Genomic DNA, 23,747 nt, shown 5'->3' on the forward strand with positions numbered 1-23,747 from the left:
AAACACATATATATTGATTTCACTCTCATCCAATCCATCACCATCTCTACAGCTGAATCGTGTTTATCCACACCACTATTGAATGAGGATAGCTGGACTGGAGAGTGAAACATTCGGATCAATGACTTGCAGAGAAATCCAGCGGAAAAGCTTGAAATTATGTCATAAATACAGACAAAATCTCACAGGCTGTGGATGGGTTATTTGTAGTAATTTACCATGTTTACTTGCATTGATACACAGGAGGAATAACAACCAAACACATTTACTTATTTATGTTTTAATGCCACATTCATCTCACATGGGCCAATTGATAAAAAAAAAAAAAAATCCATGACTAACATTATTGTTCAGGGTACAAAAAAAACAATAGCACCTAACATTTCCAGACTCCTTTAGCTTCATCAGGAACCATAATAAATCATATTTAAAGAGTGGAAACTGTAAATAAAAAATGCCATATCACAGCATATTCAGGCACTTTAGCTTAAGATGAATGTTTTTCACCATATTAAATGGACAAAACAACCTTTTATTTGAGCTATAACTCCTCCTGCAGTAGAGTAAAGCTGCAGCCAGCCACCTCTAATCTTAAACTTGAATTGGTGTCAAGGCTGCACTTCTAAAAGGATTTCATGCTTGCAGAGACACAGGCAGAGAGAGGAACAATAATGACAATGGCAGAGACAGAGGGAGGGACTGTGTGTCATTCACCAAACTACTGTTACACACAGGCACGGTAAAAAATGATCACAATGATAAAAAAAAACTAAAGTGTATTGTTGCCTCATCCCTTTTAGAAGGGCCTCAGTGCACAAAGAGGGAGAATAATAGCAGAATACTGGAGAGAAAACAATGACAGAAGCAGAGAGATGCCTGCAACGCCTTTGAATTGGTTTCGAAAATGAGATGCAGGGTGAAAGAAGAGAGAGGAAGGGAGGGAGGGAGAGGGAAAGAGAGCACAGCTTAAGAGGTCTGACCGTTAGTCTGAAGTGGTCTTTATGTTTGCTGTGAACAGCCAAAGCAAAGTGTTGGTCGCTGGGCTGAGGAAGACGGTTCTCTTCATCCAAAATATCCAGGACTCCCACCAGCTTTGCTTCCACCAGGTCTAAAAACAGAACATCATGTATGTATAAGCAACATTATTGTGATTCATGGTGGAGTGCGGTGAAGCACTAGTATTAAAAGTATATCCCCAAAAGATGTCACAGGTTTGTGCCAAAATGTGAAATACTTCTTCTCAACATGTCAGAACTAGTTATATTTACACGTGTACGTTTCATTGAATGCGTCAGGGCATGTTTGGGAATAACAATAAAATATTTGAATCTCTGTTTAGGTTTTTAGCGGTAAGGAGGGAATCACAGTGGCCTTTCACAGAGACGTTTTTTTTTAAACACACACACAGAAACTGCTTCTGACTTTGACACTCATTGGAAATTCCTCCTGTTTACTGTTTCTGGTTCTGAATATTCAAGCACAAAAAACATGTTCATCAGGATCCTCATTTAGCCAAACATCTGAATTATTCATATTGCATCCTGTGTTTGCAATACAGTCTAATAGCCAAGGACCTCCTGAAAAAAATAATCTGCATGAACAAGCACCTGTGCATAAATCCTGAAGATTGATGAGTGAATTAATGGCCAACCCAAATGGTCATTTGCAAGTCATAAATGATATTCATGGCTGTCAGTTAACCTCACACCGGAATAATCGCAGCCTTTGAAATACAAATCAAACTGCCTCACCTTGATACTCTGACTACTTCATCCTATTAATGCTAGGAAACACTTGAGGACAGACGACCCAAACAAGGGGTTATTATTTCTCTGGATTCTCTTTGCACAAAGAAAGGCCATAAAACCCACAAAACCTCATTAGGCTTGCTCCCTTCAGACACATGGATATGCTTGTGTCTGCAATAATGAGAAGTTGGTATTTTTGTCCCCCTGACAGGTGTAGTCTCGTTGCTCTGACGTGTGGCCCCGAGCAGAAGGAACAGCCCAAATGAATGTGGGTGAGCTGATGTTCCATTTGAACCGAACTCAAATGCTTTTGGTGTGTGTGTAGGCGCTACAGAGGGGCACACGCTGTCCGTCATTTTGTGTTTTGCAACACAAGTCTTCAAAGGCAACACTTCATCTTAATGATGTCCCTGGGTGTGATTGGACTATCCTGTTTCCAAAGGTCAACTATTATACCAGCACATGAACACAAACTCCTACATGTCTACCTTTAAGTCTGGTCAGAGGAAAGCAGACATCTCATTAGCTTTAACATGAGATAAATTAAAGTCACATATTATTTTCCCCTTCCTTATTTTTTTTAGAAGGCAATGCCAAGATTTGTTCTTGAAGTTTTACTTTTTCAGAGAAACTTTTGAAAGTAGTGACATTTAAAAAACTTACTGAGTTTGAGGGTCAACAGGGTGCTAGCAGGAGGACTCACAAAGAGACTTACCTATGCAATCCTGGTTGTCAACATAATGCACCTCATTCACTCCCAGCCCCTCCTTTTGGTACAGCTCTTGCTCCTGCACAGACATGGAAAAATGTTTCAAACTTCCCTGATGTACAACTGCTTCATAATTGTCCAAGTGGTTTCAGACAATCATCTTAGTTAAAAAACAAACACAAGATTTCAAACTGAAAAACAGACAATTCAGATAATTAGAAAGAGGCTTTAACCAGAATCGTGTTGCATTAATTGGAGACCTTGGAGCAGAATAACGTTAAGAGATCACAGGAGAGAAACAAGCCTCATCGTGTCCCTTGAGAAATTAGCATTCTAATGAGAAAGAGCAGGAGAGACGAGGGGAAAATATAAGTAAGAAACCGGAGATGGTAAGACGGAGTAGCCAATCTCTTCCTCCTGTCTTGTTATGAAAGAGTCAGAAAAGTTTGGACTCACATGACATGGCAGGTTTCCAAGGATTCAAAATGAAAGAAATCATTTGCATCCACATGCTGCTCACCCACCTCTTTCAGGATACGCTCATTGAAGAACTGCTGCAGTTTCTCGTTGCAGTAATTGATACAGAACTGCTCAAAGCTGTTATGTTCAAAATACTCTACAAGGAGGAAAAAATAGGAGAAGCAGAAAAAAAAACATATTTCAATTAATTTTCTAAAATGAAGATTTTTTTGCAAAGCCTGTGCTTAATTACACGGCAGCCTGGGGAAATTAATTCTCAAGTAAGAGCACTGGTAATGAAGTGAGTGTATGCATTTGGATACTTATATTACGAAACAAGCCGCACAGACAAGTGTCTCTTTATAAGAAGGAATTATAAAAAAACAGATGTAGGATATTTTCATATTTATACTCATGCTAAGTCTATTTAATTAAGTTTAACTGGAACATGAACATTTTTTTTAACACTAACTGCATTTCATTACCAAACCCAGCTATGTCCAACACCCCGATGAAGTTGGAGGAGGTCTTGAAGGGGAAACACTGATTGACTCTTTTCACCACATGATCAAAGAGGCGACTGTACACTGCCTTGGCCAGGGCATCACGGGCATTGTTTGCTTGTTCCACCTTCAGAGGCACCCTGGAGGGAAACACAAAGTGGGGCAGTGAGAGACGGTCCGAAACTGGGACAAGCTAGCCTCTTGTCAAACCTCCCTCTTTTTATTTTTATTCCAATCAGCCCATTTTTCATGCGGCAGCAAAACTTTGGCTGTGTTGATGTGACTTTTTTTTGCCGCATAGTGTCATTCCCCCTCTGACCTCTTTTGTAAAGCTGTGCCATCCTTTTTAAATTAGGGTCAAAGATGAGGTATTAAAACTAAAATGTGAACCCTGAACTCTACGTGATTCCCTTAAGGCGCTTTGACACACCTTCAATTTTAATCATTCAGAGGGGTTGAGCGTAAGGACAAAGTGCAGTTCCAAAGAGACCCAGAGTTCAGCCTCGCTGTCTCAGCTGGGAGAAAGGTGAATTTAAAATAAAAGGTCCGTTGTTTGATATGAATGATCCTTATTGACTTTTTTCTTTTGATATTCATAGCGACCAGTTCTCCTTAAAAAAGAAAAAAAAAGTAATCTAATGCAAAACAGACCAGACCACCAATGCAAAAGTTAGGCACCCCATTCAGCCTGACAATAGGCTGTATTTTCTCCACCTCATTATGACCTTAGTCAGTCTTAGATTTAGTATTTTTAAAAACATGTGATCCTTACATTTTATCGAAGTAAGAGGTATTTTTATCCATTGCAGTGTTTACATGTTCAAACTTGATAGGGACTCATTCCTGATGCTATCGTCTCCACCACCTCCTCTGTAACCCTCAGCCTCACAGGGGTAGGGGTGGATCTGTCTGGGCCTAATGACAATGCCAGCACCCCCCCCCCCCCCCCCCCCTTCGCCCCTTCGCTCCACCTGCTCCCCAGACGCTGGGGCCCTTTACTGTACAGCAGCCATGCTCGCCTGCCTCCTTAGATACGGGTTGCATTATTAATGTGGAGAAAACACTTCCAGGCCAGGCCGGCATCTGGCCCTCCTTAAATATTAATCTATCAAACCTGGCTCCATCACCACCAAAACATAGGGACAGTGACAATTCTGCACCACATTTCATGCAATGAAGTGTAACTATGAAAAATATCCCCTCAAGAAATAGTATAAAGCTTAAGGTCGTAGAAAAAAAGGTTATTTTAAATGATAGTATTCAATCTCATAATTTTACACAAAAGAGATCTCTAAATGTTTCCTCTTAATGTAAACAACAACAGCTTTGTTTCTGCTTACATCAGTTAAATTATACTTGGTTTATCTCTGTCCAGTATTATTAGGTAGTTTAAGACATTGCATCAACTCTCTGCAACTGTTACAAGATTAAATTATCCCGCCAACAACAACTGTGACCACTGAGTAAAGTAAGAGGATCGTTTTGTCTCAACAAAAACATTTTTTTAAAAGAAGTTGCACAGAGATCAGTGAATTCAATGCTTACTTGATAACTGTTCCTTTGGCGCCCCCTGCTGTTGTGAGCATGACTCTGGTTGTGAGACTGACATGCAAATCATCCTTGTCCAGGCCGAGCAGATCAGCGCAGTACTCCAGAGTCTGACCGGACTGATTCTTCAGGACACAACCACCTGAAACATTCCCCATCATATAACATTTAGTTCTTAAGAAGTGAAAGATCATTTATTTTCCACTGTGCAGGTTTACTTATTGAACAGAGACTTTGACTGTAGAGACAGAAAGAAAAATGATAAGCCAGAAACAGGGAGACAGAGAAATCTATCTCTGTAGCAGTTTTTTTCTCCGTTGGAGACTTCATAATACTGATATCAAAGGAGAGAAAATCTGTTCTTCAATATTTAATATTGATCAAATTCTGTAACACACATCTTTGAAATTCTGTGTTCCCATCTAATGAAAACCAAACCAAACAAACTGAGGACTTGTTGTGCGCATTCAAAGATAAACGTATACATGCTACATGTAAAAAAGCATCACAAACAGAAAAAAAAATATGGAGGAAACACATAACAACGGAACAATAAGGTAACACAGTCAAAGTGTTATCCAGAAATAGTACAAAAAGATTTAAAATGATTAGTTGTTACAGCATCGTACTGACCTGAGGAGCTCCCTGTTTCCTCAAAGTCAATGTTGCCAAGATGCAGAACACCAGCGACCACCCTGAACAGGTCCAGCTTCTCAGTGTCATCCAGACCGATCTTCTTCATGGCCCCACACATCCTGTTGAAGTCTCCTTGGTCGTCCAGAAGAGGATCCTTCAGAGCGCCCGCCTTCAGATGCTACAGCACATGAGAGAACGTTTTTAATGATTTAGCCCACACTTAACTTTGATAGACTTCAAAAATATTCAACATGAATGTGTTCAAAGAACCTCCACCATCACACTGCAAGCACAGCATGCTACCAACTATGGCTGCTCTGCTACAGTTTGTCTTTATACACCCTGAACCTAGGGATAACTCAGGGATGAAGACATCAGAAGAACGTGGCAATAGCAGTATAGATGTGTAATGAACAAGGGCTGCATAATTAATTATTTATGTAGAATATACAGTTAGAGAGAAGATCACTCAAGGGTCCCTCTACTGGGCGATGTCTTATAAACAAATATTAACTGTGAACCCGAGGAATTATAGAGGTCGTTTCAGCTTGTGGCCTTCATCGGTCTAATTTGTTAATAAAGTTGATCTTCTTACTACAATTGTTGCTGGAGCAAACGCCCACTCTGCTTCATTAACCCGGGGAATTATAGAATAATTATGCAGCCTTGCATCATACGACCTGAATAAGCAAACATACTTAGTACATTTCTATTCAAGCATCAAACAGGCCCAACCCGACACAAGCTCTACAGACACATGCGGGGAAAAAAGGAAGCATGCACTCTGATTTCCTGTTTGGACTACACACAGCAGCACGTAAACCTGAGCGTGTCAGAGTTTACGTCAGGAAACAAACAGGATCAGGGCAGGAAGCACAAAGCTGTGTTAAGAGAAGGGAGATTCACCTTATTGTCCTACATAACAGACATGTGGAAGGACAGGCAGACGTACAATGATTTCATTAGCAACATATTAACTCGTAACGTTCTTAACAACCACACAGCTTACATAAACTTCCACTACTTAGGTGCTGTTTATTGATTCTATGAGCACACCGTGATCAATACCAAAGATCTTTCCGTTTTTAAACAGGATCTACATAAGATAATGTTTACATTTTCAAATTCTAAAATAACCACTCAAAAACAATGACAGGAAATGGACCAATGAGATACTTCTAGTTTAAAAAGAACAGGTAAAAAGCAGGACTGGAACATCTAAAAATAATCAATCAATCAATTCAATCTAGAAACTTTCAGTACAAAGGCAGATGAAAGAATTAACACCATGTCACTGCCTTTGCTCCTTGACATTTTAATGTTCTCATACTAATGTTACATGTTGTGTGTCCAGATAAAGAATGTACTGCATTGGAGTGACAGAGTACGGTTTTATAGCTGCTTTTCGTAAAGTGTGTTGAGATTACATTTGTTGTGAATTGGCGGTATACAAATAAAGATTGATTGAGATTGAGTGAAGACCGATCATCACATTACCTCTGGACTCTTCCTGTTCTGCATGATCTGTTTATCAGAGTCTTTACTGGCAAAGTATCTGGTGCATCCCCGGTTCAGGTACTGTAATAGAGAAGAATTAGCTTTAATAACATTCAAACATAATTAGTATTTTAATACATTAAAATCTATTTTTTCAGCATCTATAAGATTCACTTTGCTGTCTTCTGATATTGCTCCACAGCTGACTAGTGGTGAATCACATGAAGTAATTGCCTCTGTTGATGTGAGTGTCACCTCAGGGACCTGATACGTAATGACAGCATGATAAACATCTAAAGGAACAGCTTGAGCTGCTTGTTGTTCCACTCGGTGTGGAGAAAACAAGGGCCGGGGAAAACACCTTTATGCTCTCTGATTTTGCCCATGCTGGGTTTATGATTGTATTTGAAAGAAGGATTTCAATTGTAAAATATTTTGTTAAAGAGGGGATTGAAATTCCCCTCTGGGAGGACTGAAATATAAAAATAAATGAATGTGACATCCAGTGGGCTTTCACAGAACAAAATAACCCCAAGTGAAATTAGCTTCAAAATGCTGATTTCTGCATCTGAGACTGCATCTCTCTAAGCCCACTGACCCTGAAGCTGTCTGGAGAGTCCAGGTGCAGCCTCTTCTTTATGTCATCGGACGCCCCTGCACACAGCCTGTAGAAGATGTGGTAGTTCCGTTCGTCGTTACTTTGCATGCAAATCCTTGATTTCTCCAGCAGGTAATGCGACACAAATCCTCCCACAACTGCATTCTGGTGTCAAAGGAGAAGAATCATGTTTTACAAATCTTGCTGGACACACAGCTGCTTATAGACCAATCCAGAATTTAATCAGTGATCCCTGATTACCTTTTCATTGAAGTGGATTTCTACAAACTTCCCGAAGCGACTGCTGTTATTATTCCGGACTGTTTTTGCATTCCCAAAGGCTTCAAGGAGGGGATTGGCTAAGATTTGAAATGGAACAAAAACAATCAGGATTAAACTAAACCCACAACATTAATGTATATCTTTATTAATAGTATTTGATGTTTTTCATGTCTTATAAATGTAAAAGAGTACCTTCTACAATTCTCTCGTCAATATCTTGGCCACTTCCATACGTTGTGGTGAGATATCTGCAGGATGGGGAGGATATTAGATACCAATGACATCAACAATGATAAGTATATAAAGTAAATCACAAGAGGATTAAATCACTTCAAACACACTCACCAAAACCAAATCAACAAGTCAATCAGTAAAGACTTCAACAGAAGCTTTCGCTTGCAGAGCTGCTGCAGCTGCTCAACAGATGTATTCTTTGCATTGACAATAATGAAGAACTAAAGGCTATTTTGACCAATTTGAACACGACTTTATGTCATGTGAACTCACAGTATCAAGTGAAGATGAAGGACAGGAAGTAAAAAGCATGGACACAGCCTAAATCATGTGTTGCTCATACCTTAGAACAAACTTGGTGTTTTCAGTCTTTCCAGCACCAGATTCACCAGAGACGATGATGGATTGGCTCATCTTGAGGACCTTCATGTCCCTGTACGCTTTGTCAGCTAAAACATAAAAAATATTATCATATGATGGTCATATTATGTTTAATAAAGCTTTGCAAAAATGTAGTGGTTGAGCTGCTTCAAAGGATGCCAATTTGATTCCGATTCTGATTCAGACAACTTTTAAATTAATCCCAGAAGGGCAATTAAGTTTCACAGCCTACCGAGTCTTTGAACGAAGCAAAGACAACAATCAGGAACAAACACAGTCACAGCAGCATTCAGAGAAAATCACTCCTAAAAGATAACACATTAAATGACTCTATATTTCTAATTTGAGATTTTTCTTTTTTTCTAACATGGAAAAAAGGTATCCACAATATGCAACAAGTTTCTCTTGTATGTAACAATTGGATCCACATTAGAACACCAGCTACTGGAATACTGTGACAATGTAAGGACACATTGCCCTTTATAAACTAACTGATGATGTTGGTGTTGTTGAGTATGTATACTTCATTCTTTGTCGCTGTGGGTCGGACTTGAACCCGGGTCGCCGGCTTGGAGGACTACATCTTCCATACATGAGGCACGACCTTACTACTAGGCCATGTGGCGCCCTTCTTGTTACTTTTCATTATGTTCCAAGTATAACCGATACTCTTTTTAAGTTCAGTTTCTAATTAGAGATTGCAGTATTATTCATCAGTGATTAGAAGGTATGGGCTCTTACCGATGGCGTACACATGAGGGGGCAGAGTTCCGAGGGACTTCCCCCTGTACGACTTTAGAGATTCAGCTCCATAGAGTTTGGGGATGTCATTGTAAGGATTCACAGCTATCAAGATGTTGGCCACATAAGTCTGCAAGAGACATACATACAGGTATGATTAGTGTCATTACATTAACAGAATATCAAAAAACACATAAATTATTAACTAATAGGAGACAACAGAGAGGAAAACGAGTCAAGTCTAAGTGACACACCTTAACATGTCGCCCTGTCTTGCTTTTCTCATCTACCAGCTGTCCCTTATTTCCTTAGTGAGTGTTGGGATCAGGATTGGGTTTGCAACTCTGACTTTGTGACCCTTTTCTAACCTGCCTTCCCTCTTTACCACCTGCTACTTTCCCCCCAGGGAGAAGAGGACAAGTATCCTCTCTCCGTCTGTCCTAAAACCTGTTGCTGTTTCTCCTTATTATGCAAACGGATAAATGTGACGTTTAACGACTGCAACAGCAGCTAACTAAAGGATTTAGAGTTGTGAGAATGCAGAGTAATTCAGATAAAGAAAACTTACATAGATGTGGTCTTTATTGTACCGCACTCTGACGTTGTTGAGAAGAGTGGCTTCATTCAAGTACATCAGTGAACCTGAAAACAGAAAAAATAACAAGACAAAATTTAGTTATGTTTTAGAAAATGGCCCTTGCTACAAAAAAGCCTTAAATTTGTTTTGTCATAACTGAAACGTAAGTCCACTTACAGTTGTCATCTACAAGTTTGTTTACATCATCTTCTGCTGGAAAGACTTGGCTCATCGGAGCGAGAAAGGTCTGTAACACAAGAGTTTTCATTATGAAGTCAGAGCATGACATATTCTGGACAAACAAACATGTGCCAAGTGACAATTTCTCTCTTCTTATCCTTGCCAACTTTATATACAGGATAAATCATTGTTTGCCACATGTTCGCTAAAAAGCTTATGAGACAAAACAGAGGTTGATTAGCGTCAAAAAACAGGTAAACAAATTAGACATCATAAAAGCTAAGCAAGCATGCACAAACATGACTCATTCATCATGCTTAAAGATCACAGTCATGTAAATGTTTGGTGTGACATGTTCCCAGCCTAAGTTAGCTACTGATATTCTCAGACTATTGTTTTAGGAGACTGAGTTAATGGAAATAAAGTCAATGGAACAAGCCGGCTGTGAGAGAAACAAGGGCAGACATGGCAGGGTAATGAATAATTTGGTGGGGGAGCAACTGGATCTGAACACCTGAGTGAGTAAGTGTATGAGGTGGGTGTGTGCGGTACAATGTCTGAGCTGAACTTGTAGGAACCAATAAATTCAATGACGTATTAGAATTAACCAAATTCTACTGCTGGCATTTAAACAGGCCCAGTACAGTAAATAGATAAATGGTGCCTCTAAAAACAAACCAAGTGACATCAATGAAGCTGATTTTTCAAATGTTGATCATTTGTTTAGTCATTCATAAACTCCCCACATAAGACAAATGCTTGCATGTGTAATTTTGTCTCAGTGTGTGCTGTGATGCATGATTTATTACCACAAAGAGGCTGGCAGCATAAACAGAAAAAGCTTTGTGTGCCAGGGCTCATTTCTGGACACAATAATAATAATAATAATGTGAGAGATGTCGAACCAATAGAAATGACAAAGAAGAAGAGGCGGCCATGCTGAGGGTTGTGTTGTGCTGAGGCACTAATGAGCTCCACACTGCAGTAAAAACAGGCTCTCAATGAGCCTTTCATCCACATAGTGAATGAGGCTAAGTTTATGCCTCTTAACAACAAACATGTTCATTCCAAGCTCACAACTACTTGAAATGAGATTCACTTTAAACTCAGTGAAGTGTAGCTATAAATGTGTATCTTCATGAGTCATTTAGAGTGGTGCAGAGTGTTAATAGTATGCAGTTGTCTGTCAGTAGCTTGAGATAATTGCTCATTTTCAATGCAACTTTGATTCAGCACGCAACTGGTGACATGCTGAGATCAGAATGAAGGAGTTCCAATTTCATTTTTTATCGTATTTGGATTTGTTAAATCGGAATATAGCCTGCTGCTTACAATAAAACAATATATTTAATTGTAACCCCTGTAGAGTGATATGGATCATATCGCTAGATTCTTAACTTCAGACAACTCTAACCCATATGATAAAGATTTTTTCTAGGAAAGTGCAAGGAATTCATACTAATAATTGACTTTTTTTTTTAAAACCAGAAACACACAAAGCTGTTTGAAACACATGATTTAGAGGAACCAGAAGATATCAGACCTGGTAATAGACACCTCAGGTGTTCTGTTTGACATTATGAATGGATACATTTCGTTTAGCTGTTATTGTGCATGCAGAGTCAATGGTATTGCTTACTGGAACACTTTAATATGCTTCTTTAATGGACAAAATATTGGTGTGTATCAATGGGTCAAACATAGGGAAAAATACTCAAATGAATTATTCAAAAAGAATGATGGTTGGATTTAGTTGCTCCTGCCTCAGGGTCCGGGTATTGTGCATGCTGGATGACTGCAATACTGCCATGATTGACTGAGTCCGTTACATACCATTGTCCTTTATTTGAATGACACCTGTCCATTTTTACTTCTGTAGCAAGCCAAAATGTCACAGGTGAGAAAGGTCTATATGTTATCTGCCATAAAAACCCTTCAAACTAAACAAATTCAGAGTACACTTAGTTGTAAACATCAGAGGCCTGCTTGCTGTTGGGGACATGCGACGGCTCAGGTGTAACAGGTGGCTTTTACCTCCTAATGAGAAGCTCTCCCGCCAGGCAACACTATCAGCACACCTGCTGCTGCTCTCTTTATTTATTCATGCCTCTGAACATGCGGTCTCTCATGTTTCTCGAATTTTACACATTGTTAAACTGACGCCTTTCTACCTGAAATCACACTTTAAAACAAGTAAGAGGAAATTACAGAAAACATGCTCTTTCATTTCTCACATTAGAAGTCTTCACAAAGTCTTGTGCACTTATTATTTGTGTCTGTTGCATGGACCCTCCTGGGATTTTTTGGGCAAACAAGATGGTAAGTATGTGACCCAGTTAATGAATGTGCAATTCTCCCATGAATTTGCAGACCCAAAGGAAAGGAGAACAAGCACGAGACCTTCACCCATTATTCAAGTTGGACTCACTTTGCCTGTAAGTGGAAAGCTAGGGTGAGTGTGCGTCTAAGTGTGTGTGTGAGTGCGATGACCCACCTTGCCCTTCTGGTTCAGTGGCTCTATGGTAAGCGTGTCGGCTCCTATGTCAATGATCATGCCCAGCTGGAACCCGTCGGTGGGGTGGGGCGCCCAAACTGGCTTCCCATCCTCCATGGTTTACCTCCGGTCAGCACGACCACACTACTAGGAGACGAAAAAGGTGAAGAAAGCATACATGTTTTATAAAATATGTATGCAAACTAGTGTACACAGTTTTGCATTTTCACTGGTGTACTTCAAACAAACTGGTCCCATTGCCTGCTCCCCAAGGTTCGTATAGTTACACAGTTCCTCTTTCCATCACAACTGACAAACAAAAGTTGAAGTTCAGTGATGTAACAACAGAGGAAAGATTATACCCTGTATTACTCTCTACACTAGTGTTCTGCAAGTATGCCAGTTAATGCACTAATCACCTGAAACAATGTATTAGCCCCCTCGAATATCAAATGATTCAGGTTGTGAGAAACAACTGCAGTGCAGTGCTAGTTCAGGGTATAATGTTAGTCAAAGACATAGACAGTATAAAAAGATGGACAACATAACAGATCCCCGAAATTGAAACCAAAACATTTGGAGCTCCACTACTGACTGCATGCAGAATAGGTCATAAGCCTCCTCCATGTTAATTGTTGGGACATGGCTCATACTGTAAAATTAAAATACACATTACATGGCTTCTTTAATTATAGTAAAATCAATTTTTATGATCCATTGGTTGGTCTCTAACATTCAACTCTACTTCCAAGTGAAGTAACCAGTGCAATATATCAGTACCCATCACAGGCGGTAGTTTGGCTTCATTTTTTGTACAATAGGAGGAAGTGAAGAAGCATTCCCCATCTTTATTTACAATCAATGATCAAACCTAGCAAAATGTAAGTAATCAGTGGTTTTTCACCAATTATATGTGTTTAATGGCCCTGTGGTATCAGAGCAAATACTCAGTATAGATCGACGCTCAAGTCTAGATTTTGGAATCAGTCTTAGCAAAGAGAGAAATGTGCTGTAACAACTAATTCATTTCCTTTTCTACTTTGGCATTACTCTGCCATCTGCAAGATTTGATTAGGACCCACTGCTGCTGTCTGCTTCGCATTTCATTAATTTGTTACTTCACCTCCTGATCTTGTAAGAGCAGATTTTCAACTGGGCCTAGACTGGAGTTGTCACCTGAGGGATTCTTGCAATCTCTAGCGAGACGACACAACCCCCAGTGACCTGACATAAACTACCCAGGAAGACAAAAGATCTCAGGTCTGTCGGAGTATGTCCGGACTGTTCAGTGTACGAGCTAAAGAAGATGAACCAAAAACTGTGTTACACAACTAAAGCCCAAAATAAGCCAATTTCAAAGCCTTAAGTTGATTTAAGAATCCTAAGTCACCAACCGTCTGGGTATAATTTGGAAGACAAAAACATTACCAACTGTGAAGAACAAGCAAGTTCCGTCTGAATCTTTTGTTTTAGGGCATCTTCAGTCAAATGTGTTTTTACATGTTAACAGTTCTTTGGCATTTAATACAACATGTAAAGGGTTCTGCAAGTAAAACGTTCGGATTGGTATGCTTGAGTATCCAATTAGCTTTAGGGATTTGGGTCAAGGAAAGGATAGGTGCTGCAAGTTGCTGATGCAGCGTTCCAAAAGGACTAAAGTTTAACAGGAACATCAATTTAATGGGCAATGGCTTATCCAACACAGAAAAAAAGACAAGAGATGGTCTCTTTTGAACCTACCGTAGTTAATGCGTGTCTTATGCATGATGTTCCATCATTTAACATTTATGATCACTATATCTACAGATAAGTTGTAACGAAACAATACATTGAAGAGCTTTTCTAAATACGTGATTCTGTGGTGTTCCATAAGAACTTATTTGCAAGCCAAGACAACCCATTTCCTTTTTCGCTGAACAAAAGATACCTTTCATGTTTGCACTTACACTGATAAAAGTACAAGTGAGAGCAATCAGACCAGACTTTTACTGCTACATCTTGAAGATCATGTGATATGGTCCATAAACCTACATTTGGCCAATACACAATACACAACATATTTCCAGTCACTCGGAGAAGTGCAGGCTAAAATGGATAACTTATTAAAAAATGTAGATAAAAGTGAAAGTTGTTGGAAATCTATTGTTCCCACTGCATTCTTTAAAAAAAACAATTAATCAAATGCAATCACATTGCATCTAACATATATAATATATAAGTATACAGAAACAAACAAATGCCATCTATCTTATCTAAAGTAAATTACTTCACTGGAGCTCATTCCAAATGCAAATCAGGGCTGGATGTTATCATTTTCTCCATGAACAATGAATGTAATATAAGGGATGCAGTTGTCTCAGTTTATGGTTACATGGCCTATAAAATATTGGAGCAAAAAATCTTCGCCCTGTGTGGGCTGACAATAGAACAGGGGGGTATGTGACCCATCAAAGACCTGCCATTGAGGCCTTAACAGGGACAACATAACAATTCACTGAGAAGAAATATTCATGACTACTTACAAATGCAATCTTTTTGAGCTAGAATTGCACATTTATTACATTATTATTTACAATTACTTCAGTAATATACTTAAGGCTTCTTGAACCTTTTATTTAGAATGCAGATCATGTCTTGTTTACACACAGGGGTTTGTAAACCAGTCACTGAAGGTTGATATATAAATGGGATTCTGCAGCATTCATTTGTGTACACTAATTTAATGCTATATGCAAAGTACCAGTGGTGATCATTTGAATAGTTCTTTTTTTATAACTGTAGGGTTGACCCAGCATGCTAATTTTAAAACACATTTCAAAATAAGCATTAACTTAAATGGAAAGGAGGAGGAATAGATCAATCTCCCTGTCCGATATATTTAACTTACTTTTACTTTGATAGCATATGTTTTAAAATGATACAACCTCTGAATTTTATACGAGATATAGTATTGAAAAGAACCAAAGATTGAAAGAGAGCAGCGGTTGTCGGTCAAACATTTGTCAACAAATACTGACATTTCTCATGTCCTTTTGGCATTTCATGAAGATCCTAAAGTTATGTTACCAAATGTATGTCTCTCACAAATAGACAGAGGGTAGAGAAGGTGACTATTTAAAGAGTTTGCAGAAGTTTGCTTAAATTTTTTGGTCATTAAAAGCAAGAAATTATCCAATATGGGTGATTATGGTTGTTTTTTTGTGCTGCAGATGTGTGTTTTTTTTACAAGTATATTTTTACAAGTATATCAAAGTTTAAAATGCTGGTATCATAACAACTGTATGCCTTTGTTAGATGACTGATAAATTCTGTTCATCTGTGGTTCCCTTCTTCAGAGTATAACTATTGCAAGGCCACAGGGTTCAAAACAACATGCAATTCAAAAGCCTTAATAACTACACATCTTGAGTAAAACTGGAACTTTACAATGAAGACAAAGTTCATGCTTTTTGTCACGTTAGTCTGTAACAAACTCAGTTCTACACATCTGTCTTTCTTATACACAGCCCAGCTCAATGCACCAGGCGCTTTGGGATTCTCCTTCTACTTTCAGAGACAGCCAAACAATCTGTTTAATCTCTTAGGGAAATGTTCTTCAACCTAAAAGTCTACAGAGGCATAACCGAGTGTAGGCAAACAAAGACCTGTCCCTCATGATGAGTATCTTCGACTCTGCAGGCCTCAATCCTCTTAGTGTCTGACCCTAATCCAGAATGGGAGGCGAGAGGTGAGAGCCAAGCTTAGCAAATACAAGTCAGTGATCATTTGTGAAGCAGAAGAGATCCTGACACATATCCACAGAAACACAGACGCAACAGAGAAAAGGAAAAATTAAACTTGACTGGACACCAGTTAAAGAGTTAAAGGGGGACACAAAAAGCACGCCTCCTGTTTCCTGCCTCGTTTCCTGTTCTCAGCCAGGCGAATGGGACATGGAAAATGTATTATACATAGCCTACAGGATGAATAGATATTTGGTTTTAAAGAGGCGTATTTAGCTAAGGTGTAAATACATGTCAGATAAGGTAGAATTAAGCAACCAAAAGAGAAACACAGTGAAAACAAAATAGAATTGGCCTTACATGACTATGTAAGGCCAATACATGACTTTATTCCCTTGAATAAAGTACAAACATAATGTAGCTTCTATAAACAAACGAAAGTAAAGCTTTTATGATTTCATGAAGGCAAAAAAATCAACAATATTTACCATCATACTGTAATCTTGCGAGTAACCTATGTTCTAAACAACATCCTTAATAAATACATTTAGACCTTATCGACCTCTTTTGTACAAGTAGCCCCTAAATGTAACCACTTAAAAAAAGGTCATTATAACTCCTTTGGGAGTCTAGCAGGAGCAGGTGCACTATGCAGGTAAGGCTTGTTATTAATTAAATTATATTAAGTCATACACACAGTATACAACAGAAACAACACTCACTGTTGCAAAGCACTTAGAGCTATCTCTGAACCTGACTGGCTGTTCGGTCAAAAAAACAAATGCAAAAGTTGGTCAAAAGATGCGGTACTTACGACTCGTATCCTTTAAACTGTGAAATGTATGTTCAGGGCGACACTTGTGAGTTTTAAGTCCCTCATACAGATGTGTAGCTGTAGCAGTAGTCCAACTTCCTCGCTCTTTCTCTTCCCGGGGAAGGAAAGGCCACCGGAGCGTCAAGCTGCCTGGATGACAGTCTGTGCTCGCGCTCCGGTGAGCCCGAGTGACGTCACTGCGACCGTAGGCTACTGTATTGACGAAGGTGCGTTGAAGTACTGCTCGTACTCATGTCAGGTAGTTTTTAATGGCTATTACCCTCTGTAGTGCAGCAGAGGAGAGGTATTAATTTGTATCTAAAAAATATATATCCCAATACGTCATGTATCCATCTGCTAACTACATGAAGAATTAATGAATTAATTGAATCCTTAAAAAAGAGAGAGCATGTAGCCTAACTATCTTAAAAAAAGACAGAAAAAATGATAAGAAATGTTTTTGATAAAACTTTGCTTGGACCCAGTTGTTACTTTTTTTTTTTTTTCATGGAATGTTTAAATATTATTCAGTATGTCAGTTTAAAGACCTTTTTCTTTTACAACCCATACTTTTTATTTTATTTTAGCATAAAACTAGTTGAAGGTTACATTAAGTACCCGTACGCTTTGTTTCTGGCTGTAGTGAAAAGACAGCAAATGTTGCCTTGAGAGTCATGAATACTTTATAGACAGGTAATCCGAAGCTTTTGGGGGGATTTTTGAAGGAGACATCCAATCCTCCATTGAAAGCTGCCACTGGGTTTGTAAATCTAATTAGGATATCTGACACTCCTGTATTGGACCGTATCTGTTTACTGACTCTAGATGACAGCATGTAAACATTAACATGACATTTTTTGTTAACAAGTTAAAGCCCCAGTTAGTATTTGCATGACGTCATAAATAACCCATAAAGCAAACATGGGATACAGTATAAAGAATATATTTTGAAAAATGGTTATATTTATTAGCCACTAATGCAGAAAATAGTATTAGTGTTTTTAGATCCTGCAAACTTTTATGTCTAAATCTTAAAATACTTATTGTGCATTCCATACTCTCATTTATTGTAATTGATGTTATTTAATGAGAATGTACCAGTAAATGCTCAGTTTTTAAAATCTAAACCAGTACTCAAAGCACTGCTCTTCTATGGACAATGGCTCCCTCATGTGGCTACAAAGAGGACACACAGATCTATTTATCAGGAACCAAATCCCAAACCAATTAACTTGCTTACATGAGGGCAGAGCAAAAGAGAATAGACAAGATGCTCTGGAGAGATGATCATCATCAGGAACCAGTGTACTCCAGGGAAATGATGGCAGCAAAAATGCTGTGCAAGCATGCATCAATATTGTAGTCAAGTAAAATCCTTAATGCTTCACTTGATGAGCTCTTTGACAAATTGAATTACACAAATCTTGCAGTCAAGCCTTAGATGAAATGAACATGATTGATACGATAACTCTTGCATTAAATAAAGTACATTTAATGTTGGAGAATGAAGCTTTGGCTTGAGGGCAGACTCTGCGCCGTTTCTAAGCATTTAACCACACCTAATTCAAATTATGATAAAAAATTTGATTCAAGTCTTGGTAAGATTTTTGAAGAGGCATGTGCCAACATTTTATCAAATTTTACAGTTACGTCCTTTCATTTAAATATTTAGGTTAAACTTGCATAATTTATTTATGTATGAATACAGAAATAGGCTTTACACATTTCTATTTTCAGAATACCTTAAGAGAATTAAGTCATTTGCGATCATATTATATAAACCATCGCTTGCAGTTGAAGCTATATTATCATCTAGGCTGAATTTCTTTAGCCAATTTTGCCCATTGAAGTTCATTCAATACAATCATTTTTCATAGTTGTGGTAAAGTACAGGAGGGCTATGCATCAAAACAAATACCTAGAATAAATCTATACAGTTATCAAAATGTTTGTTTTATTCATTCAATTCCATTACAAGTCGACACATTAAATAACTTTTCTAATTCTTGGACTGAGTTTGAAGTTGGGTCAGTGCATTTATCCGGCACCTCCTCTGTCAATCACTTCACTATTTTCCCAGCCAATTATCTGTGAGGCCCGAGCTGCTTTAGACTTTATCAGCAAACTGTTTACAAATTTCCTATCACACACATTCTGTGGAGCCAGTGGAGGAACATGAAATGTTTCTGTAGGACCACCAGCGTTCAAATCTCCTACAAGTCCATGCGAGCTGGCGAATATTGCTCTACTTCATTCCTGAAACAACTCTACTGGTAGGCCATCCGGATTTTGGAATACTCTTATCTTCTCAGTGTTTTTTTAAGGGGGTTTATTTTTTTAATATCAGTGTTGCTAAGTTTATAACGGAAATATATAACCTGATCTATAGTCTGATGGATGTTGCGTCCTTTGAATCAAGCAGTAATCCATCTAGAAGTTCTGTATGAATTCTCAGATAAAGATTATTTTTCTCTTTAACTTGGATTTATTGCTTCGATGTGTGGTGTAGGTGTGCATCTACCAGAAGTTTTTCAGCATAAAAAGTTGTCTTTTTTTTGGCACAATGTTGCTTTTATTGGTTTTTATCAAAACAGGATGTTCACTCACTGTATTGGGCAACGGTTAAATTGCAAAAAACAAATGTATTGTCTGCTGAATGTACAAAAAATATAGAACAGAATTGACCTGTAATACTTCTCTGCTGCTGAAACAAACTTGAACTTCTGAAGCCACCACTTTGTTTCTTATATAAAATAATAGAGAACAGACATCTGGGTCAAATTGAACTGTTTTTAAATGATTCGGAATATTCTTATCTTCTTTGATTCTCCAGTAAAGCATACCACTCAGCCCATGTGAAGGATGGTAGGAAAGCAGCTGTTACTGCCCATGATACTAATGTCTGTGCTGACATCATATGGGCAGCAATTCACAGAGGACTCCTGCACTGTTCAGATCCTGGTCCCTGGACTTAAAGGCATTCTGCAATCTTTCTTAAACACACCATAGAAAGGAAAGAAAAATGGGACCCTTTCTTCATGATGTCTTTTTTTTTTCCTCTACTATCTTCTGCAAAAAAAAAAAAGGAGAGCCAGGAGAAAAGGGACAAAAAGGAGTACCAGGGCGTCCAGGAAGAGTAGGACCTGCTGGAGAGACAGGTACAAGTTTTTGATACTTATGCACTGAAAAACATTCATCACACTCAAATGTATGCATTCCCGCGCTCTGCACTATCGCTAACCTGAAACTAAAAGAACTGGGGTAAAGATCACATTTCTTGAGCTGATAATGTGCTGTTACATCACCAGCGGGCCATCCAGAGATGGCTTAGTGTTTACGTTGGGGTGAGAGGTTGGCGGAGAGATGATATGAGGAATCCACTGCTGTGAACGAGTGTTTACTGAAGAACCTAATGAGGAGTGGAGGCTGTTGACATACTTTTTATGGAGCTTACATAGACTCAGAATTGTATTTAATCTTCCAAGGTGAATACTGGAAGCTAATGTGGTATATTTTAATTTGTTCAGACACAAAAACAGAGATTATGGGTAAATGCGATACTATCAGAAGTAACCAATACCATTCATACACATTCATACACCGCTGACGAAGCAGCAGGAGCAATTTGGGGTTAAGTGTCTTACCCAAGGACACATCGGACATGTTGCTGCAGGAGCTGGAGATCGAACCCCCGACCTTCCGGTTGAGAGACGACCAATTCTACTGAGCCACAGCCGCCTCAGTGCCTTTTTTAAGTAGATCACACATTAACAAAAACAATCCCTATAATATACTTTTTTCAGGTCAACCTGGTTTTAAAGGTCAGAAAGGCATAATGGGACGTTATGGAAAAGTGGGCCCAAGTGGAATGAAAGGTAATTTAAAAAATGCAGAAACATGCAGTATATTACAGTATGTTCCTATGTGATGTTTATGAATAATTACATATCAAATCTCAGGGGTGAAGGGCTACATGGGTGATCCAGGTCCAAGGGGCCCTAATGGAGATCCAGGTGAGATCATTTGATTCAGATTGTAGAATAAATTATTGCAGGATTATACAAAAATATTTGGTGGTATGTGTGTGAATCCTCCACATTTCAGGTGTTCCGTGTGAGTGCACACCACTGAGGAAGATGATCGGAGAAATGGACATTATTGTGGACCAGCTCTCTTCTGAACTGAAATTCTTAAAAAATGGTAAGATCTCAGCATTCACCTAAGCAACATTCTGTCTCTGTACTTTTGATGTCACTTGCTATAATCATAAAATTGCACATGGTGGGAATGTCAAAGTGAAGTTTATAGAAATACAAGTGCTCATTTTTCAGCACTGCCCTCCCCTGCAGCTGTTGCTGGCATAAAAGAGACAGACAGTAAGGTGTATCTGTTGGTGAAGGAGGAGAAACGCTACGCCGACGCTGAGATCTACTGTCGGACGAGGGGAGGGCATATGGCCATGCCCAAAGATGAGGGAGCCAACGCAGCCATCGGCGGGTACATTACCGAAGCGGGTCTAAGCAGGGTCTACATTGGGATCCATGACCAGCAACGTGAGGGCGTGTTCACCTACGCCGACCTCTCTCCCATGACCACTTTCAGCAAATGGAGGAAAGGAGAGCCCAACAATGCCTATGACGACGAGGACTGTGTTGAGATGGTGGCTTCTGGGGAGTGGACGGATGTGGCGTGCAGCCCTACCATGTACTTTGTTTGTGAATTTGACAAGGACAGTGTCTGAGTTCAGTCTATGTTAAACATACTGCATAAAAATGGGAAAATTTAACAAAGAAGTTCGATATATTCTGTTTCTTTTCTCTGTAAATAGGATGACAAAATGGCATGCTCAATGGTTTGACCCTTGTTGGGACAGACAATGAGTTATCTATCCATCTATAAGTTCTTTAACCTAGTGTATTTTCTATTTTCCCCCAATAATCTATTTATTTCTTAGCTCATAAAACATCTGGAGTAGGCCTATTTGTTCTTTTAGGGGAATGTTCCTTATTTTAAGAACCCACTTAATGTCACACTCTGCTTCATTTCATTCACACAGCATGCCAGCTAATGTATTGGGCTTTTGCTATGTTATACAAACTATTCACTGAGCACTTATTTGCAGCAGTGCTGTCATTAAACAAGAATAATAAGCCCATATAGAGCGCTGTAGTTTGCGAATAAAAGATGAAATTGAAGAACTTTTGGTTTTATGGGTGCAGCCAATCAGAGAAGTTAGGTACTATATTCATAGTTTTAAAATATGTTATGTGTCACTTGTTGTAAAATAGATTCACAATTAATTAGAAAAGGAGAGACAGTATCTGCCTATATTTTATGCCTATGAGCAGACACTCGTAGTGCAGCAACTGAAGGCTAAAAGGCTAAACCATATCCATCAGTGAGACAGCCCCACCCAGTGGATTAAAACTAAACTGCACTGTAACACTGGGATTAAAAAAAGAAACTGGGTTTGTCTGTTCCCTCCCTAGGTATTTTATTTACTATGAGTATTTCATTTGTCATAAATAAAGGAAAAGGGTTAATAATAAAATATCAATGCTTCTGTAGCACACTCTGTTTTGACTCTGAAATCAAAGCTGTTAAAGATTCAGCCATCATGCACTCTTTGTACATACACCTTGGGCTTTCCCTACTTTTAAAAATATTCTGTTTAAAAGTTGTCTTCACATAATGCAAGTATCTGAAATAAAGACCAGATAGATACATACAATATGGAATGTCTGACTTGCAGGTCACCGGATGTTCTCGATCTCTGAGAGCACTATAACACACACTGTCTCACATGGCTGTCCAATAACAAGTCTGGTTCTGCTCAAGGTTTTATGCTTGGACCTCTGTTGATTATTAATCTTTTCTAAAGGGTACATGTATAATATAAACACTGAGTATGTAAGGTTATTCTCTCAACTATGTTGTAACACACTGTAGCAGAGTCTTATCTCTGTATATCTTTAATTCCATACCATAACTCACTGATAATAGGTAAGGCCTCCCGATGTACATTGGAACGTTTTTTAAATGCTCTCAAGTATTAACTTAAAGGTCATATGTGATGTTTTCAATCTCTGGTAGCACTATGACACTCTGTTGGTCCATCCAGTCTAGCAGTTGGCTGTTTACCAATGTGTCTGTTTCTGCTCAATGTTTCTGCCTGTTCAAATAAAGTTTTTCTTTTCCATTTCCCCCAATACGTGCTTATGGTGAATTAGTGCTGCTGGGTGTCTGTGAAAAAACAAACTCTAATACAATGTGTCCCATGTATTTGTTTTGTGTTTCTGGTGCTGTCACACTATTTGACGGCTATAAATGAAGATGTGCAGCAAAGGGAGGATACTCTAAATAAAAATGGCTTTATTAAAGGTTAAAGGAGGAAGGAAATGCATTCAGTACATTTGTGAGATCTAAAAAAATTTGTTGCATTTTGTTGATTTTTTTTACAGCAGATTTATTTAGACAAAATTGTAGATTATTCTATATTTATAATACTAAAATCCATAAATCCAATCTGAATATGCTGAGTAAACACAATACTGAATTAAATGTATTCAAACAGATTGTTTTGATGTTTTTATTATTCAAAAATAATGTTTATTTAAAAACACA

At 38.6% G+C, this 23,747-nt stretch overlaps 2 protein-coding genes across 5 annotated transcripts in view; one reads left to right on the forward strand and one right to left on the reverse strand.

The window, feature by feature from the left end:
- The window catches only part of myo6b (myosin VIb), a 33,547-nt gene extending 16,256 nt beyond the window's left edge, over positions 1 to 17,291 (reverse strand). For 2 of the 3 annotated variants that reach the window (XM_061062659.1, XM_061062657.1), the window contains exons 1-16: positions 17,124 to 17,290; positions 12,588 to 12,734; positions 10,091 to 10,160; positions 9,905 to 9,978; positions 9,337 to 9,466; positions 8,558 to 8,663; positions 8,173 to 8,228; positions 7,960 to 8,057; positions 7,699 to 7,863; positions 7,101 to 7,181; positions 5,601 to 5,781; positions 4,965 to 5,109; positions 3,402 to 3,559; positions 2,982 to 3,073; positions 2,464 to 2,536; positions 981 to 1,108 (exon numbers count right to left, since the gene is read on the reverse strand). In XM_061062659.1, the coding sequence (XP_060918642.1) occupies positions 981 to 1,108; positions 2,464 to 2,536; positions 2,982 to 3,073; positions 3,402 to 3,559; positions 4,965 to 5,109; positions 5,601 to 5,781; positions 7,101 to 7,181; positions 7,699 to 7,863; positions 7,960 to 8,057; positions 8,173 to 8,228; positions 8,558 to 8,663; positions 9,337 to 9,466; positions 9,905 to 9,978; positions 10,091 to 10,160; positions 12,588 to 12,704 (1,674 nt within the window). In that variant the 5' untranslated portion in view covers positions 12,705 to 12,734; positions 17,124 to 17,290. Of the gene's footprint in view, positions 1 to 980; positions 1,109 to 2,463; positions 2,537 to 2,981; positions 3,074 to 3,401; positions 3,560 to 4,964; positions 5,110 to 5,600; positions 5,782 to 7,100; positions 7,182 to 7,698; positions 7,864 to 7,959; positions 8,058 to 8,172; positions 8,229 to 8,557; positions 8,664 to 9,336; positions 9,467 to 9,904; positions 9,979 to 10,090; positions 10,161 to 12,587; positions 12,735 to 17,123 lie in introns of all 3 variants that reach the window. The other variant, XM_061062658.1, reaches the window with a different exon arrangement.
- A 1,994-nt stretch (positions 17,292 to 19,285) lies between these two features.
- On the forward strand, positions 19,286 to 23,332 carry colec11 (collectin sub-family member 11). Of its 2 annotated transcripts, none has more exons than XM_061063368.1 (7): positions 19,286 to 19,396; positions 19,957 to 20,100; positions 20,210 to 20,281; positions 20,927 to 20,998; positions 21,083 to 21,136; positions 21,228 to 21,323; positions 21,455 to 23,332. In XM_061063368.1, exons 2-7 carry the CDS (start codon positions 19,986 to 19,988, stop codon positions 21,862 to 21,864), a joined length of 819 nt encoding a protein of 272 aa, XP_060919351.1. In that variant the 5' UTR covers positions 19,286 to 19,396; positions 19,957 to 19,985; the 3' UTR covers positions 21,865 to 23,332. The 2 variants fall into 2 exon arrangements, with proteins under 2 accessions (XP_060919351.1, XP_060919353.1); XM_061063370.1 differs by having other exon boundaries at positions 21,473 to 23,332.
- Positions 23,333 to 23,747: the final 415 nt, after the last annotated feature.

The sequence above is a fragment of the Labrus mixtus genome, chromosome 18, assembly GCF_963584025.1.
Source record: "Labrus mixtus chromosome 18, fLabMix1.1, whole genome shotgun sequence".
Taxonomy (NCBI): domain Eukaryota; kingdom Metazoa; phylum Chordata; class Actinopteri; order Labriformes; family Labridae; genus Labrus; species Labrus mixtus.

Coding starts and splice junctions, on each gene's coding strand:
- colec11 (XM_061063368.1), top strand. CDS start 19,986: ATGGTAGGAAAGCAGCTGTTACTGCCCATGATACTAATGTCTGTGCTG. Junction 20,101..20,209: donor CCTGGTCCCTGGACTTAAAG/GCATTCTGCAAT, acceptor AAAAAAAAAAAG/GAGAGCCAGGAGAAAAGGGA. Junction 21,137..21,227: donor GGGCCCTAATGGAGATCCAG/GTGAGATCATTT, acceptor TCCACATTTCAG/GTGTTCCGTGTGAGTGCACA.